The 19272-nt window shown below is 35.3% G+C and overlaps 1 protein-coding gene across 14 annotated transcripts in view; it reads left to right on the top strand.

Annotated features, from left to right (window-relative positions):
* The window catches only part of BCAS3 (BCAS3 microtubule associated cell migration factor), a 591457-nt gene that overhangs the window by 317451 nt on the left and 254734 nt on the right, over positions 1–19272 (top strand). For 11 of the 14 annotated variants that reach the window (XR_007413013.1, XM_025440686.3, XM_025440682.3 and 8 more), the window contains 3 exons: positions 1563–1663; positions 4152–4348; positions 9324–9421. Coding sequence is in view for 11 of the 14 variants with exons in the window: in XM_025440686.3 (XP_025296471.1) it covers positions 1563–1663; positions 4152–4348; positions 9324–9421 (396 nt within the window). In the remaining 3 variants the exon portion in view is untranslated. Of the gene's footprint in view, positions 1–1562; positions 1664–4151; positions 4349–9323; positions 9422–11288; positions 11463–14528; positions 15944–19272 lie in introns of those variants that run through there. The other 3 variants (XR_003133737.3, XR_007413014.1, XM_025440692.3) reach the window with 3 other exon arrangements.

The following is a 19272-nucleotide window of genomic DNA, read 5'->3' as shown; positions in this document are numbered from 1 at the left end:
TTAATTAGATAATTATTATGATACTCTTTTCTTAGTGATAATTGTTCAGAATCGTTAAGAAAATCAGATGTTCTGTTTTGGTGATCACTGGTGTTTTGTGCCAGATGCCAGCATGCCTTTCAGAAGTAGAACCATGATTTTAAAAAATAGTAGCTAATTATTTTAACTACTGAGAATCTTTTTTTTTTTTTTTTTTTTAACTACTGAGAATCTTACACTTTAATACTATTTATTCCCCTCTGAGCAGTAATTGGTGGCTTAGGTACACCACTTCTCCACCAGCAAGTTAAGTTAGGTTATTTTTGTGCGTGCATCCTTTAAAATCTTGCCCTAGGCTCGTCTCCTCTACTTGATTTGAATCTGTTTCACTAATATTCAGCTCTTCAGATACCTTGTCTGGCAAGAGTGCAGTGAGATTAGTATTCTCAGTCACTGCTCATAAACGTATCTAACTCCTAGTAAGCATTAAGATATTTAACTATGTTCATATCCTTTTATTTCATTTTTAGGAATGTAGCCTACAGGAATATAGCACATGTAGATGCATATATACATATCTCTGGGGAACAGAAATTATGAAATAATTTTTTGTTTCTCATTCTTTTCTATTTCTTCTTTTTCAAATGCTCCTACGCTTTTCTTCCTCCTTTTTTACTTTTTTCCCTCTACTTCCCCCAGTTTTTCACTGTTTTATTTCTCTTAGTATTAAAATTGTAGAGGCAGGGAGTATATGAGAAATCAATGTGTGTTCTTAGTTTTGCTGTGAACCTTATTAAAAGTATTCCAAAAAATAAAGTATTTTTTAATAAATATAAGCAAATAAATACTATGGGACTTTGAAAAGAAAAGGCTAAGGTTTTATTAGGATAATATTTGGTTTACAGTAAGAATTCATTAATAAATGTCGAATAATTTTATTGCTTTGACTAAGCAAAGGTTATTCTTAGTTTGAGAAAATAGACTCTTTGTACTTTAAGCCTATATCTTACCACTTCAGAATTGGGGAAACTATTGAAATATCCAAGAAAATGAAACAATTCTTAGGATAAATGAGGTGTTTCAGGAACTGGAAGTGTTTTTAAGTTAAAAATGCATACTTATACCTTTTAATTTATAGGAAACTATTAAGTAGACTCTTTTTTTTTTAAGTAGACTCTTAAAGATTCTTGACATTTGTCTTAAAAATTCCTTCCCAAATTATAGGAACTGCATCAAATTAATTTCTGTCTTAATTGGAAATGACCAAACTGTCCTGAATGTGTTATGGAATTGTCACTGCTCCTTAAAGTATTTGTGCTGCAAAGATGTAACTGGTTGTTCATTTCTTTTACATTGACATCTAGCATGATGAAATTCCTACAGATACTTTTTAAAGTGCACTTGGAGTTCTTCCTTACTCCTAAGAAATTCAGTCTTTCTTGTTCATTATTTGAATTGCCCTTGTGCATTAAATGTCATATTTTATCTGAAAAACTACCATGGTATCCAAGATGGTTGCAGCCTCATTAATTTTAGCACTGCATGGGTTAAAGTTGTTTAAATATGTTTTCCTTTTCCTACAGTGGTTCCCCCTGGAAGTCCAGGGCCCATTACTCGGCATGGGTCCTATGACAGTTTAGCTTCTGACCATAGTGGACAGGAAGATGAAGAATGGCTTTCTCAGGTAAAAGTCTAAAATGTTTGGCCTGTTAAAATGAAATAAAGCAGAAATCCATTGTCTCTTCTTATTCTTGAATTCTAAAATCTTAAAAACTATTTTCCTTGGAGGAAAATGGGCAGACTTGGGAACTCTTTGTAGGACCACCAAGAATGAATCCATTGTCTTTCTTATAAATATTGCTGCAAGGATACATATACATATATTTTATATGTATTATATACATGTGTGTGTATGTGTACATTAGCTTTCATACAGAGAGCATGAAATACGCATAGCTTTCAAACAGTCCATTTATATATCCCTTAGAACCTTGGGTTTTAGATGGACTGTTTAGATTAAAATAAAAATTGGTCTTGTTAAAAAAAAAAAAAAGAATTGGTCTTGTTGAAACCATGAAACCATTCAGTAATGTGTGGGATATGTTTTGTGGAACCAACATTTTCTGAAGCTTGGGCCCATACTCTGATTGGAAAAGGCCAGCATTCTCATCAGCCCATGTCCTGATTGTGCCCAGCTGGGTTCCTTTCCTCAGTTCGTGGACCACCACCTCCAGTGGTCTCCAAATCAGTCCTGTGACCACTCCAGCTGACCCTTTCTCGCCTTGCCAGGTGAAACTATCTTCATTTCAAGGGCTTTGAAATAAAAGATACTTGGGCAGATTTCAAAATGATGAGATTACAAATGACTTCATTACAAATGCTGTTATGTCTGCCTCAAGTCTGACATCATTTGGTAAAGTTAATGACCTGTCTCAGATTACCAATCCAAGCAGCTTTTCATCAGACAGGTGCCTCAGTGGAGGCCCATGAAGTTTCACTGCTTTCTCAGGGAGGGTAGCCTATAAAACTACAGGGAATCTGGAAGCCGGAGAATCAGATTATTTCTAAGTGACATACATTTCATTACACCTGAAGCACTCACGGGAAGCTCCATGAAGGAGGGTCGATGCTTCAGTTCTTGGCATATGGAGGTGCCTCCTTTCTTGAGGATACCACGGTAAAGTAAAAAACAAAAAATGCTGGCAAAGAAACCACTGTCCTTCACTTCAACTTTTCAATTAGGAAAAGGGGTAATGTGTGCTGTCAGTGTGAAAGTATATACAATATGTTTGTACTGCACACAACAGGAGAGTGAGTAGGAACATCTGGCCATTCCCTCAGTGAAATTGCATAGGCATCTGTTTACCTCTCGGCTCTGTGACACGGATGGTTTTGAGCTTAAAATACACAGAATGCTTTATCTGTGGCCTAATTTACATTGCAGAATACAACTACTTGAATCAGAAATCACTGTCCTAAATCAGAGTATTTTTCGCCCTGTGATTAGTGGGAATGTGAATATTGTTCCAAGACCATGATGATGCTTTTGCCCTTTAGGACTTAACAAACACAGAGCCACACTCTGTGAACCTTTTCAGTTATGTTTTGTTAAGAATTAATCACCGCAATCAGAGAAATGTGATTAAATATAAAAGAACTCAGGGCAAAATGAAGGCACATGGGAAGTCAGTTCTATAAAGTGTGTAACAGACGTGGATGCCGCAATTAAGGACATTGAGAGGTAGTCTTTCACCAAACATTTGCATATTTAGTTTCTTCATCAAGTTGCTCATGTATAAAATCATATGATATGTTTATTTTCATGTTTTACTCTGTTTCTTCTACTCTCTGCTCTGTCTTTAAAGTCTTCAATATTGGCACCATTCTTTATCCCCTCTATAGACCATGAAATTCATAAACATTGTAGTATTACTGTTTTGCAGCACTTAAAATACCTGTGTCAATGTTCATGGTAGTGGAGGAAACATTCTAATTAAATAATGATATTTTGAAGACAAATCTAGTCTGAGAGAAAATATATAATACTCTTCATTTAAAACCTGATTTGGGGGGATTTTGAGGGTAGCTGAGTAAATGCTACAGTATAATTGTGGAAAGAAGCTGGCTTTGGGTGTTTAAAATTATTTCAGACCTTTTCTTTTCCTTGGATAGTTCAAGAACAACTTGAAGTTTGTCATGAGCTTGATCCTCAGTGAAGGAATTACTTTTAATCTGTGTATTAATAGGTGTAGTATTCACTACATGCCCACAAAGTCGTAAGTACTGTCTAGAATGAATGACAAAGGTAGTCCCTAGGGAGTTGATGCTAGTTATATGAGGCAGGCAACTGGTGCTTTTACTCTCATATGACTTCTGTGTTGTATAAGTGTGTGTGGTGTGTGTGTGTGCGTGTTGTGTGCATGTATGCTCACACGTGTAAATACATACACAAAACGAATTTTTTGTTTATTTTGGTAAAAATCAATAGAAGGATGTAGTGAATGCATATATAGGCTGTGATTACCATTGCCTTTTGATTGTGGATGCCCTGTACCTCTCTCACTTGGTTAAGATGAGCTTGGAGGGTGTTTGGAGACAAGATGGGGGGATAGTGAAAGCATCTTAAAAGGAGGTCATAATACATTTAAATCGTGATTCATAATCTGTTCCAGGTAGAAATTGTAACACACACTGGACCCCACAGGCGTCTGTGGATGGGTCCACAGTTCCAGTTCAAAACCATCCATCCCTCAGGCCAGACCACAGTCATATCATCCAGCTCATCTGTGTTGCAGTCTCACGGTCCAAGTGATACTCCACAGCCCCTTTTGGATTTTGATACAGATGATCTTGATCTCAACAGTCTCAGGTAAGAAATAAGAACTAGAGAGTAATTTGACTGGATTAATATATTCATTTGTAATGAGCATCTTAGGTAATATTTACATTTTCCTTCCTGGCACAGTTTTATGGTACAAAATACATGCACTGTAGCTTGTTTCACTATTATTGCTGGGGATCTTATGTGGGATCTCTCTACATTCAATAAATATTTGTGTTTTGGATTGTATTTCCCTAAATGTAATATTCAATGCATTTAAAAAATATATCATTTTTACACTGTCTTCCTCCTATTTCTAACTGCTTAAAGTCTGAGAGTACTCTCCTTACCTGATCTTACTAACACTTTGCTTTCAACTAACCTTCATTGAAATCCTGCTTATCCCTTCTTTTAGGCTTTAAAAAGTTTTCAGATGAGAAAAAAATTGATATAAATTCACTTATAGTTTATTATATATATATTTATATACATATTCATCAACTATATTCTCTGACTCTCACTTGTAAGAATCATGTACAAGATTGACAAAGTATGCTTTTTGTTATTAAAGTTTTTTTTTCTAATGCAACTAAAAACCTTTAACTTTTGTAGTCTCAAGTTTGCTTACCAGTTTAATTTGTTACATCCAGACTTAACACATTCTGGTATAACAATGAAGGGCTCAGTCTAATACAATGTAATCTCCCTTTCCTTGTCTTCTCTTATAAAAAGTTCTGTAATGTATCTTACTTGAATCTAACATAGACCTTTTTCTTACATCTCTTTAAAAATTATGGAAAAATGAGTCCCCAATTGTAGGTTGGAAATATGTTTTTATATACCTCTTTGTCAATATCTGTTTGTCTAACAGTGCAAAAGCTGTTGCAGAGGTAGCTTAGGCCTAGATGTTTCTTTCTTTCTTTTTTTTTTTTTAAGATGTTATTATTTATTTATTTATTTATGAGAGACACAGAGAGAGGCAGAGACACAGGCAGAGGGAGAAGCAGGCTTCATGCAGGGAGCCCAACATGGGACTCGATCCCGGATCTCCAGGATCAGTCCCTGGGCTCAAGGCAGCACTAAACCACTGAGCCACCAGGGCTGCCCTAGATGTTTCTTTCTTAAGAGTAATTCATGGGGCACCTAGCTGGCCTAGTAGGTACAGCATGTAACTCTTGATCTTGGGGTCATGAGTTCAAGCTCCATGTTCACGTAGAGCTTGCTTTAAAAAATAAACGAATAATTCATATTAATGGAACATGTCTCCTGTAATACTTTTCTAGTGTCTTAATTTTTTGTTTGCTTTCTACTTTATTTCTTTCATCCATACATTTTTCTTTTTTAAAAAAACAAAACAAAACAAAAACCCTAGAATATCTTTTTTGGCTTTTCAGAAGTGGGACTTTTCCCCCCTGATATCAGGCAGTAGTGACAATACTGAGTACTAGACCAGTTTTCACTGGTACCAGCAGTAAAATGTAACCTGGTGTAGTTAGTCCATTTTCAGGAAGTGGTTGGTCCTCAACTTACTGATTCAATGTGTACTCATTCATGTTTATAAGTCATTTGGGTACTTAAATGTCAATAATAAGACATTTAAAATAGACAACACATAAAACTATGTTTATTCTCTTTATTGAACTATGCACAAGATCCGTTTTTTTTTCTTTTTTTTCTGATGACTGTCGCCTGATACCGTAATACACCCTTGTCCCTTTTCTTTGGAGTATCTTTCTAGCTCTCCTATGTATACAGCTCTGTTCATTTGCTTTGTGACTTCCAACTTGCTTAATTACTCTTTACTTCAGACATAGCCCTTCATCTAAGAGCTCTCTAACTTGCTTCTTCAGATAAACTGTTGTCCTAAATTCTGTCTAGAATTTTCCTCATGGGCTTTCCTTTTTCTTATACTTTAGCATTTGTCATTTAAATGGTTTTAGACTGTATATATTTGATTAGAATACTGTCCTTTTTTTTGTTTTTGTTTTTGTTTTTTAAGTAGGCTTCACACCCACCATGGAGCCCAATGTGGGGCCTCAACTCACCACCTCAAATTTAAGACCTGAGCCAAGAGCAAGATTCAGATGCTTAACTGACTGAGCCACCCAAGCACCCCAAATATTGTCCTGTTTATTGGATACATCTAAACTTTAGATACCTTTATACTGAGTCACAGGTTTATAAATTTCTTTTGAATTGCTCTTGTAATTTATATTTAAAAATCTGAGCATATGGGCTCTTGGTTAAAACCTTAACTTCCATGAGAACACAGTTCTGATGGGAAATTTAGGTTTGACTTACATTATTTCAAATATAAAAGGCCTGTTTAGTACAATTTCCTCCCCAGCATCCAATTAGAAATCCAACTATTTATATTCTCCTCATCCCTGTTTACTATTGCTCTGAGTGCCCCACCTCTGTTTCTTCTACATTTCTTTAGGGCTATATACAATGGCACTATGGCTCTTAGCCTTACTTTCTCCTTTAAGTTGTAAAAACTTTATTTAGGTGTTTTTGATTCAGCTGACCCTTTACATTTAGGTTAGTATATAGGGGGGCAGACTATCACAGTACCATATAATTCTTAGTGATACCTTATGGAGTACAGGACAAGGTACCAAGTGTAAAGAGTCAGCTAAAAAAAAAAGAAAAAACACCTAAATAAACTCATGGCAGCTCCTTACTTGGAGTAGGGATTTAAACTGTAAAAAAGGCCAATGAAATATTTATTAATAGATCTGAGAAATAGATCATGTAAAAGAAGCTGAGATACAAAGTCTGGTTTTCTACTGAAGGTTAGCTCCTTTGGCTTTATTACTTTAATTTTTCATCTAGTTAATTAACATATTCATCAGCTCACATATTTAATATATATATCTGTATATATGTTGTGATTATTTTAGTGAGGACATGTACGTTTTACTCTTTCAGCGGATATACAGTGTTATCAACTATAGTCATCATGTTACACACTTGATATTCAGACTTTATTCACAGTATTTTATTTTAAGTGATACACAATTCTCATAACATAAAATTCACTGTGTAATTTAGTGATTTTTAGTATATTCACTATGTTGGGCAGTATCCCCACTATCTAATTCCAGAACATTTCCATCATCCCTACCAGTTTGTTTTTATTTTTGTCATTTTTATTATGGAAAAACTTCAAACATATATAAACATATTTAAAGTTAAGGAAAATAATAGAATAAGCCCACGTGTATCTGTTGCCAACTTCAATACATCAATTCACGGCCAGCCTGTTTCACCTACCAACAACTCTAGATTATTCAGAAACCCCAATATAAATCAAATTAATAATAGGAAATTTATTAGCCCACTTAAGTTGTTTAGACCAGGAGGGGACTTTACTGTGGATGAACTGACCATATTTAACTGTCTAGCTTCTTATTTCTCTTAAGAACCAGAAAACATCTTTCCTAGACATTTCAAATACACTGTACCTCTTTTCTTACTGGCCCAAATTTGCTTAGGCCTGCCCATCCTGGAACTGATTAATCTCTGCCATGAATCGATGGGATTACCATGACTGGTTTAGCAAAATCAGCTGGAGTAGAACAAATGTTGGGTGGTACACATTGTCCACAAGAACAGTGACAAGTATTTATTATCAGTACTTCCAGCTTCCAGTGCTGGATCACATGGGTTGTCCTTCACCTGCCTCTTCTTTTCTTTTCTTCATACAACAAATACACAAACATTTAAACTGTGCTTTTGGTAACTACTCTTTTCTGCAGTCTGTACTAGACATTTCAGGCTTCTATAATCTGTCCCATGGCATTTATCTTCCACCAATGTCCACTGTGAATTCTGTGCTTCAGCCAAACATGTTCCTCAAGATGCCCTGCATTTGTCATGCTTAGTTACCAATCCAATGGGGCTGCTTGTTCTAGTTGTATGCTTAAAGAGCACTTCTTGCTCCTCTGCATGTACATATCCTTTACTGTATACATATCCGATTCCTGGTACACCTCCACAAGATCTTCTCAGTCTGCTGTGGAGCCTGATTTCATTACCTGTTTTCTCATTCTAAACTTTTATTGCCTATTTCACTCATTTTCGTAATTTTCTTTTGCATCAGTCATGAATGTCTGTGCTATACCATATACCCACACACAGACCTTATTAGTTCATGTTTTGTTTCTGCCTGTTCCTGGAATAATACTGACACACATTTAATATTCAGCAAAGACTCATTGAATGAATGAATTACCAAAAATGTTTGCTGTAACAAGTTTTTATTCCTCTAGGTTGCCTGGGCTCTCAGATCCTGTAGTCATACAGATTTTTTAATGTTAATAATATTAGCCTAATACAGCTGGAAATAGACTCTTTGCATTTATAGGTTTATCATTCCTAAGCAACTTAAAATTATATGTAGTAAATTGCAGTTTTGCTGAGACTCTAATTGATTCTTATATGCTAATTGGTAATTTTATGGAAGTCAGTTAGTTAAAAGTGATCCTAGCTAAACCTGTGGCCGCCACATTCCAACACAGCTTTGTTTTTCTATGCTTCTGGTCATATATAAAGTAACTTTCATTCAGGATTGTAAGGGAGTGCTCAAAATTTTGTATCTAGTATATGCTGCCTTTTATAGCAGGTGTTACTAGCTATGGTGCTATTTCATAAATTTGAAGAGTGTCAAAACTCTTCATATCTGTCCCTTGGAAATGTCAAAGGTTTGGTATAGTTTTTTTGTTTCCTTTCCCATTCTACTAAATTTATCCCTTTCAATTAATGTCAATTTTCAACCCCTTACTTAGAATCTATTGAATAACTTACAAAAAGGAGAAGGGGTCCAGAGTGTAGGGAATGTTTATAGTGCATTAGCTTTGCGCAAGAATTAGGGACTGCAGTTTCCCTGTTTGTCCCATTTTAGAATGAATGGTTCTTTAATGGATTGGCCTATTCCAGCATCCCTGATTTAAGGTCTGTTGTAGCACGCGACAGTTTTGATGCTGGTAACATATGTGAATTAAATTAAATTGCATTGCAGGATCCAGCCGGTCCGCTCTGACCCAGTCAGCATGCCAGGGTCATCCCGTCCAGTCTCTGATCGAAGGGGAATTTCCACCGTGATTGATGCTGCCTCAGGTAGAAAACCGCCTCCAAAATGTGTGCTGGATAGTTCTGTGCGTTTTAAATTTCTTTTCCTGCACAATGGAGAGAATGATATTTTTGCCTTCCTCTTCCTTTTTTTGTGTGTGTTTGTTTATTTTGGGATATGCGTGCATGATGTGCACATATATGTGTGTGTGTGTTTAAGGTTTATCATTTGTTGCTAAACAATGCCATGCATTTAAGTATTGTTAAGGTTGGTGAATGATGCGGTGGGGTTGGCACTTGATTAAATGTAATGAACACAGTATTGAGGGCTACAGGGTTGATGACTGTTTTGCCTTTGATCTCTCAAATATGGAGAAGCAACCTTGACAGAGAACGTAAATACAATATATGGATTCAATTTACTCAACCTGTTGAGTATCAAAGTGCCTGATCTGTGGAAGTAGAGAGTCCAAATGCTGTTGCTTAAATGGTTTTTATTATTGAAAGCATAAAGTTTAGAAATTCATTAACTTAACTTTCGTCTATCTATCACAGTTATTAACCTTCTATCCTTGGAAGCAAGGCATGAATATGTAATATTAATACCCGGGAGTAGATCTTTACCTCTGTAGGTGATAGTTGCTACACTAGTATTGTCAAACCGTTTTCTGCCACATCTGCCAAGTACCTGTTTATAATAATACATTTTTCATCCCTAAATGCATTGATAAAGAAAATAAGGACAGTGATCTTTCTGTTATGGTGCAGCTGCAGAGCATCTGAAGAGAGCATACATCAGGGTTTCATCAAGAAAAAGTCTCTTATGAGTAGAATTATTAAATACTCGGCATTAGTCAAACAGTTGAGTCAGAGAGGATTTTAATCTATAGCAATTTCAAAATCCCCAGAGACTGCTGATTTGATTGAGGCTTAAACTGTGAAAGAAAATGGAAACAAACAGAAAACTGATTTGTGAAGGTCACTTTTAAAAGACCAAAGCTTCTGTTTCTGATTCTGTGTCTGGATGTATTTTGAAGTTATGAAAGCTAACTGGTTTTGTACGTTATCTTAGCTTTCTGATTTTTTTTTTTTTTTTTTTTTTTTTGTCAGTAGATTGTACCTTGTGTCTGATTTAGCTGTCCATGTCCAGGGCTCTGCCTTCATTTTTAATGTAGACTCTTACTTTAAAGAGCTCATACTTGTCTCTCTGCTTTCACTTGGCAACCATGTTTGTCCCCTGGAAACAAGCACAGAAATGTGTGAAGTCTCTCTCCTTGCTTCCCTGCATTGAATGAAATACTCAGATGGGTGACTTAATAAATCTTTTGGATAGTTTCAATCTGAGAATGCTAACAGATCCTGCTCATCTGGAATTATCATTTAATGATTGTGAATCCTGGAAGCAATGTCTTGTAACCTAAAGTATTTTATTTAAGATTACAGTAGTAGCCTTTGTTGGGGAGAGGTGGTTAACATTCTTAAACTGCCATATTATTAATGTTTTAGAGTCAGGTGACTACCAGTCAAGTGAAACACATGCCACTAAAGCAGTTACTGATGTTGTTAAGAGTTGCCATATTTAGCACTCCACTCTGATGTAATACTCCATATTTCTCATGTAGCACTATCTCAATTTTAGCTCTCCGTAAAGTAATATCTCATGCCACAGAGAGGAATGCCAATGAACTACTGGCAGCCATCATTTGATTTAAATCTGCTGCAAGAAGAGTTTTTAAATGATGTTTGAAAAAGGAACTAGATCTTTGCCCTTGATTTACTTATATTTGCATCAGAGACACATTGTAGGAGATTCTAGGATACTGTTCTACAGCTATGAGCCTCTGCCTGAAAGTACTAATCTTTTGAGTAGAGAAAGGACTTCTTGGTGACTAAGCTCTGTTGTTATTTTTCTAAGCCTATTTTCATTCCAGAAAGCCATAGTTCCTTTCTGAGACAGAGCAATGAAATGTGTGTGCTGCTTTCTCGAACTTTGAGCTAAAGAAACCCCATAGATGAGGAATTGGACTGTTATGAATAATCCTCTACTTCTCAGATGGTTTGGATCCCTTTTGTTCAACGCATTTTTTAAGTGAGTGAATAATGTTTTGTTGGGGAAACTTAATCTACTTTATCTAATAGTCTGTTACTACTGTAACAGACTTGCTTTTCTATTAATATTTAGGAAGATTAGGGACTAAATAGTTTGGGTTCCTGATTAAAAAAAGTTGATGAGAAAATTCTGCTATAGATTCTTCTATTAAAAGAGTCTAATAAATTTGTACAACTGCTCCTGAACCAGGAAGTGCTTCTCTGATTATGACCCATGCATTGGAATCGCTACATATTACAAAGATGCTTTTCTGAAGTTTTGATTGCTTTTGCTGAGAGATATGACTGTTGTGGCACCTCCTCTTCTTGGGCTTCATTGCTTTGTCTTACCTTCATGCAATTTATACAACTAAATGTATTGTCTTTTTAATTGTTCCTATGGCACATTTTATAACCGCCTTTCTAGCTAGTGACAGCTCTTGCTCTGTGTAAACTAGTGGTGGTAAATTATTTTTCATATAATTACTTTTCAGAGGCATAGAATTTAGAATTTTTAGTGATATGATTAAATCTTTTGACAGTTGTAACAGTATTCAAAATGAAAATATTTTATTTATGCCTTCGGTCAGCATGTTAGATATCTATATATTTATCTGGCAGTATTATTCTATTAAAACTAAAGAGATCAGCAGAGCCTTGTACTTTGCTTTGCTAAGAAATTTTATTTGTATAATTTCTTGATCATCTAGTATATCTTGTTCTTCACTCCTTCGCATAGAAGAACATTTTCCAAAATATGTATTTTCTTACTAACTTCAGTGATTTAGGCATGGTATAAATTATCTGCCATTAGATACCTATGAACAAGCTTCTTACTGTCTCTGTATAAATATGTGTATTTAAACTGGAAGATCTATAACTGCTTTCTAAGTAGATATCATTCCCATAATATCTGACCTTTGGTAATTCAAAAGGGTACTATCTGTCCTACTTAAAATTTTGAGTTTAGATAATTATGAGATGTGCCCTTCTTGACTAAGGAGATGACCATTCTGGAAAGATACTATATAGGATTTTACCCTTATACATAGGCTACTGAGAGAAATGAGATTGGAAGGAACCATTCCATTTTTCATTAACATCAGTGCCTCTGAATTATAGTTAATATTTCTAGACAAAGTACTTTTTTTCCTCTGTACATTCTTTTTGGTTAGGTATCTAAGCATCTTTTCTCATTGTTTGTTCTTTATAACATGTGTCCTTTTGATAAAGGTATAGGACCTCTGAAGAGAAAGTAGAAAGATAGCCGTTCATGCCCTGCTCATATTTTGTTTCCCACCTTAGTGGCTGATCCTCTTGTTCCCAGACCTGTAGGCTATACCTGTTGGTTACTAATAACAACTCTAAAGTCTCTTTTGAGTCATGCAGACAGAAAGCCTAGAAAGATATAGTTCATCCTAACTTTGTTTCTCTTGGGTTTGTGGTTTTACTATGGAAATTGATATTTACAAAGAAAGAACTCAAAGCAACTGAGATTTAAAGACAGACTTATGCCTGGCTCATGCAAAGAGCAGACATCTTTGTCAAACTCTACTAAAGTAAACATTTTATAGAGAAAACAGTATTGGAAGTAGTGGGGACAACATCTATGTACATTCCTATGGGATATGACAGTAGGAGAAGGACAATTGTGACAGTTAAGTAAAATGAGTTTTTATCCTTTAGAGCAAACTTTGATATATCAGGTATTAGTGTTATATCAAACATTTCTATAAATAGGGACAGAGTTTCAGACCTGGTATTTGTTATTGTTCTTGACTCAAGAGAAATATTATTTTTATTGTACAATTGAAGTAATCTAAATTATAAGAAATTTGATAATTCAGGAGATACTTTAGCACTCAGTTTTTCCCGTTATCAAAATAATTTGTTTACTGAAGAAAATGAGACACTTAAAAACCCAAACGTTTTATTTGACTGATTTTATAATCATTCTTTTTGATTATGCCTGCTTTGACTGAGTTTATAAGGATCATTTATGTCTTCCTTATATATTTGGCATTTGGTTCATTAGATATTTAAAAAAAACAATATTTATTAGAGAGGTACGATTAGGTAGGCAACAAGGAGATTATTTAAGTCAAATCTCTGCTGGAGGAATGTTCATATGGAGGCATACTTTTATTTTATAGAGATTTTTCTGATGTAGGGGAAGAATATTCCTAAGGATTATATTTCACTGTATCTGCAGTTGTCATTCCAATCTGAGGTAGACAGTCACTGTGTCATAAAACTATCAGAGACACAAGAGATGCAGGTGGTGGGAAGCAAAGAGATTTGTAAGAAACATCACTTAGTCATCCAATGGTGAGTCTACTTGGTGCCATGATTTTAAAAACTAGAGCTGAATGACAAGAACCCATGACATTGTAATCATGGTCTTGAAAATTTTCTGAAACGTCCAACAAGTGATGTTTCCTACTTATCCTGTCTTTTCTGCATTTGTAAAAAGAATTTAAGGTTCCCTGTGCAAAAGATTGTTTCACTTTTTGGGCAGGGATGTGTTCGTTATTTCTTAAAATAATTCTCAGATATAAAGGGTATCAAGTTCTTTAGAAATTTTGAGATATTTCTTTGGATACCCGATGTGGTTTTCATTTAGTAGACTTCCAGATACTCTTTGTGATTATAAGGTGACGAAAACCCCAGGCATACTTGTACCTTGAGTATTCAAAGCCTGTGTGGGATCAGTAAGAGGATTATGGATGAAGGCGAAATTAAAAGGAGGCTTAGTCATGACCTGTGAACAGTCCCTCAGAGGGGAAAAAAGGAGGTCAGCAATTTTACTTTGACACTATTTCCACTTGAAACAGTTAGCAAATATTCAAACTCAGATGTTAAGATTGGCTTTTTTATAGTAAAGAGGAAGTTTATGTATTATTTCAACTCTAATGAACACCTACTTGTCTGTATAGAATCAAAAAGAAGTGTTAAAGATGACACATGTAGGGAAAAGACCTGATTTTTGCACATAAGGAAGGTGTTTGGCCACATCACTCTTCTTTTGATTTAAATGTTCTCTCATTCTTCTTTCTAATATTTATAGGATGTTAGAAGATGAAATTCAAGTTAACAATGTGGAAAATTTTAGCTCAGCACAATTAAGAAAAAAAAAACGATTGCCCCACTTAAAGATGAAGAAACTGTAAACAGAAGTAGAAGAAGCTGTTGGGAAAGCTTTCTTCTGATGACACATTGCTTCTTTGAATAAATCTTTGTGTCAACTAAAACCTCGCCTTTGCTTTCTCTCTTGCAAGCACCGAGTCCTTGACATGACTTTAAGTCTTTCCTAAGCATTTTGAGAAGGAATTGATGGAATTCTCCCTACTGTTGATATACTGGGGTACCACATATTTACAAGGGGTTTTTTAGCCCAAAGACCCAACTTTTCTTTTTTGTTCCTTTATTACTACACCTTTAATACAAGGCTGGACTGTTTATGTAGTCTGTTGCCTGAGACCGTGGTGGCAGAGGGACAATATTGGGGGCAGTATTAGAATTTGTTTAAGTCTGAACCGGGAATTCCATTTGTCTTAGTGACATTAGTGTCAAACTGTTAGTGCCACACTATTTTAAATTGTGTCCAAGAGCCTGAGAGGCTTATACTTATAGGTGCCATCTATAAACTTAGAGGGAAACAAAAGAGTCTCTCTCCATTGAATATGTAAGCCCAGTGAGCAATTAAAAAGCAGCTTGGGACCTCACCCAGGCAACTACTCGGAACCAGAGCTCATGATAGTTCCCTGGATATTGTTGAAAACTGTCAGAGAAAAGCTAAAGCAAATAATTGAAGCGAAAATAATTGTTCCCGGGAAAAGTCTTGTTTTGGAAGATTTGGTGTAGTAGAAAGAATAGAGACAAGTAGCTTACAAATCTTTGGTTCTAGTCTCAACTCTGCCTATAATTACCTGTTTGGTAAATTGCTTCGAAACCCAAGGCTTTCTTCCATAAATGAGAGAATTGAGGTAGATTATTTCCAAAGCCCCTTCCAGCTTGAAAAATGGATCAACGTGTACTTTGGATCACCTTTGAAGAATTTTAAAAAATTTGGATATAATTTGCATATAGCAGAAATGTACATATCTTAATCATACAACTTGATGAATTTTATGTATATCACTACTCAGAACAAATTAGAATATTTCCATCATCTTAGAAAGTTCCCTCATGCCCCTTCCAGTCAATATACTACCTTTGACTTAGAGATTACCACTATGGTTTTTATCATCATAAATCACTTTTGTCTATATTGAACTTCATGTAAATGAAATTATCCTACAGTTACTCTTTTGTGTCTGGCTTCTTTTACTTAATATTTTTGAAATTCATCCATATGATGCATGTGTCACTTGTCCATTTTTTTTATGTTGCAATATAGTATAAATATAATGCAGTTTATGTATCCATTGTCCTCTTGTTTTCAGCTATTAGCTTTTTATGAATAAAGCTGCTATAAACTTTCCTGTACAAGTCCTTTTTATGACATCTGCACTTTTAATTTTTTATTATTATTTTACATATGAATTCATATGTTTTGAGCATATACCTAGGCCTGGAATTGCTGGCTTACAAAGCAGACATATATTTAGCTTTATTAGGAACCTCCAAGAAAGTATTCCAAAATGATACCATCTTTTGTTCTTAGCAATGGATGAGCCATTCTTGTAAATGGAAATTATGGTTTTAATTTGCTTTTCTCAAATGAAATGATTGGATATACTTATTGGCCAGTTGGGTATCTTCTTTTTAATGTACTTGTGAAGTCTTTCATCAGCTTTTATTTGGCCAGTTGTCGTATTGAATTTAAATTCTTTAACTATATTGGATATAGGTCTTTTGTCAGGTATTTTGCAAGTCTTTCAGTTTATTGCCTTTTCACTTATTGGTATTCTTTGACAGGCAGAAGTTTGGTCTTATCCCTTTTCCTTTTATGTTTTGTGTTTTACACGAAATCTTTTGCCATTTCATCCATCTTGAAGTGATGCCTTACTCTAGTAATTGTGTAGTTTTGGTCTTTGCATTGAGGCATATGATCCTTTTCAAATTATTTTTTATTATCCATGAGGCGAGGATCAAGGTTCAGTTTCTTCTGTGCCATTTCTTCTAGTGCTGTTTCTCAAAAAAGATATGCTTTTCTTCCAGTGAAGTTCCACAGTGCCTTTAAAAAAAAAAAAATTCCCTTCTCTATTCTGTTCCATTGATGTGTGTGTGTGTGTGTATCTTTACACCACTATCATACTGTCTTAATTACTGTAGCTTTTTAGTAAGTTTTGAGATCTAGCAATTTAATGCCTTCACTTTTGTTTGGCATGTATATCTTGGCTATTCTAGGTTCTTTGCAGTTCGAAACACATGTGTATACAGATACATACCAGTAATTCATGGTGTGGTCCACTGACCTCTAGAAGTCCCCAAGACACTTTCAAGGGGTCTGTGAGTGAAAACTATTTTTATAGTATCATGAAGTCATTATTTGCCTTTCTTTTTTTATTTTGTGTTGACATTAAGTATGGGTAGTGCAGAAGCAATGGTAGATAAAGCTGATGGCATTTTAGCATAATAAACACAATGGCACCAAACTATGCTTGTAGCTAAGGGTACTCACTCATTGTTTAAAAAAAAAAAACAAAAAAACAAAAAACTACAATTGCTTAAGAATGTTGGGGTGCCTGGGTGATGCAGTTAGTTAAGTGTCCAACTCCTGGTTTCAGCTCAAGTCATGATCTCAAGGTGATGAGATCAACCCCCCTAGGGCTCTGCACTCAGCAGAGTCTGCTTGAGACTTTCTCTCCCTCTCCTTCTGCCCCTCCCTATGCTCTCTCTCTAAAGTAAATAAATGAGTCTTTAGGGAAAAAAAACAATGTCTATGATTTAGGGCGGCTGGCTTGCTCAGTCCATATAGCTGCAAGTGTTGATCTCAAAGTCTTGAGTTCAAACCCTATGTTGAGTGTGGAACTTACTGTAAAAAAAGAGTCAACATTCAAATCATTGATGTATGACAATTTTATTAAATTTTGCTGTTTGTGTACTTCTTTTTAGTATTTTATATGTCACAATGGAATTAATGCATGATAGTTGTCTTGACAAAATGCACTTGTGTGATTACTATGAACTAGCAACTGCCATGGAATATTATTTTACTGAAAAGAACTTGGGTACTTAGCAGAAATTTTCTCAAAAATAAACAAAATAAGCCTATCACTTCAAAGAAAACAACTGACAATATTTGTTACCAATGATAAAACTCATTTTCAATCAAAAATTGGAAATTTAGAAACCAGACACTCCAGTAAATGTTAAATAGAAGTGAAGATACTGAACATTCTTGTCTTTTTTCTTAATCTTAGAAACAAGTGTTTAATATTTCTCTATTAAATTAATGTTAGATGTACTTTTTAAATGAAATCCTACAATCTAATATTATATCATTCCTTAATTGGAATGAGGAAGACATGGATAAAATCCATATAAGAACCAAACTGACATTCTAAAACTGAAAAGTATGCCTTAAATAATCTGTTGAATGAGCTTAATAGCTGACTGGATGCAGAAGAAGAAAGGATCAGAGACTCAAAAACAAGTCAGAAAGTATTTAACTGAGGACACTTGGGTGGCTCAGTGGTTGAGCGTCTGCCTTTGGCTCAGGTTGAACTCACATCAGGCTCACTGCAGGGAGCCTGCTACTCTGTCTACCTCTCTCTTTCTGTGTCTCTCATGAAGAAATAAATAAAATCTTTAAAAAAAAAAAAAGATTAAACTGAAGTGGAGGGACGCCTGGGTGGCTCAGTGGTTGAGCGTCTGCCTTCGGCCCAGGACATGATCCTGGAGTCTCAGGATCGAGTCCCACACTGGGCTCTCTGCATGGAGCCTGCTTCTCTCTCTGCCTGTGTATCTGCTTCTCTCTTTCTCTCTCTCTGTCTCTCATGAATAAATAAAATCTTAAAAAAAAAAATTAAAGTGGAGGAAGAAGAAAATAATGAAATAGAACTCAGTGTGAGAAGTGTGTGGGGTAATATTAAATTGTCTAATGTGTGTGTGATTGTTATACATGGATGATAAGAAGGAGGGAAAAGGCAAATAAATGAAGGGCTGAGAATTTTCCAAAATTAGTTGAAGACATCAACTCTTAAAGTTTCAAGATGCTCAGTGTATCACAAACGAATAAAAACAAAGAAAATCATACCTAGGCATATCCGAGTCAAACTGTTGAAATCCCCAAATCATGAAGCAATTTTAATAGCCCTACTGTATTTCTTTATCTCTTAGGTTTATTTTGGGGTAAGGATTTAGAGTTTTGACAAAATTAAGGTGATTCTTAAATTTCTTTGGCATTAGGTTATCCCCATCTCCTGGTGATCTCTGAGGAATCTTCAAGATATTCACCATTAGGTAGAAGTAAAAGATATGAAAAACCAATGTTTATTGATAAACAGCTTTGTGCCCAACACTGTGCTAGGTGTTTTTCCATGGCTTATCTAATTTAATCATATTTAATTAGGATCACAGGTCCATTTCAGAAATATGCAAAGCATGGAACTAAAGACACCTAGCTCCTGATACTTAGAATTACTTAAAGTGCATTATGGTGACACCTCAGATAAGTCCAAACCTCTTTTTACCCTGCCTGATCAAATATTCATTTCAAAACACTGTGTGCTGAAATGAGCCACGTGGGAGTTGAAGAGAATCAACTATTCAGGTGGTGAAAATGTGTGAATGCAGCTGGCAGATGAAGTTCCAGTATGATGAATTCCCAGCTTGTCCTCATTGCTTCGGGCAACAACTGACAG

This window comes from Canis lupus, chromosome 9 (genome assembly GCF_003254725.2).
Source record: "Canis lupus dingo isolate Sandy chromosome 9, ASM325472v2, whole genome shotgun sequence".
NCBI classification, from domain to species: Eukaryota; Metazoa; Chordata; class Mammalia; order Carnivora; family Canidae; genus Canis; species Canis lupus.
This window is presented reverse-complemented; position numbering and strand designations above follow the sequence as displayed.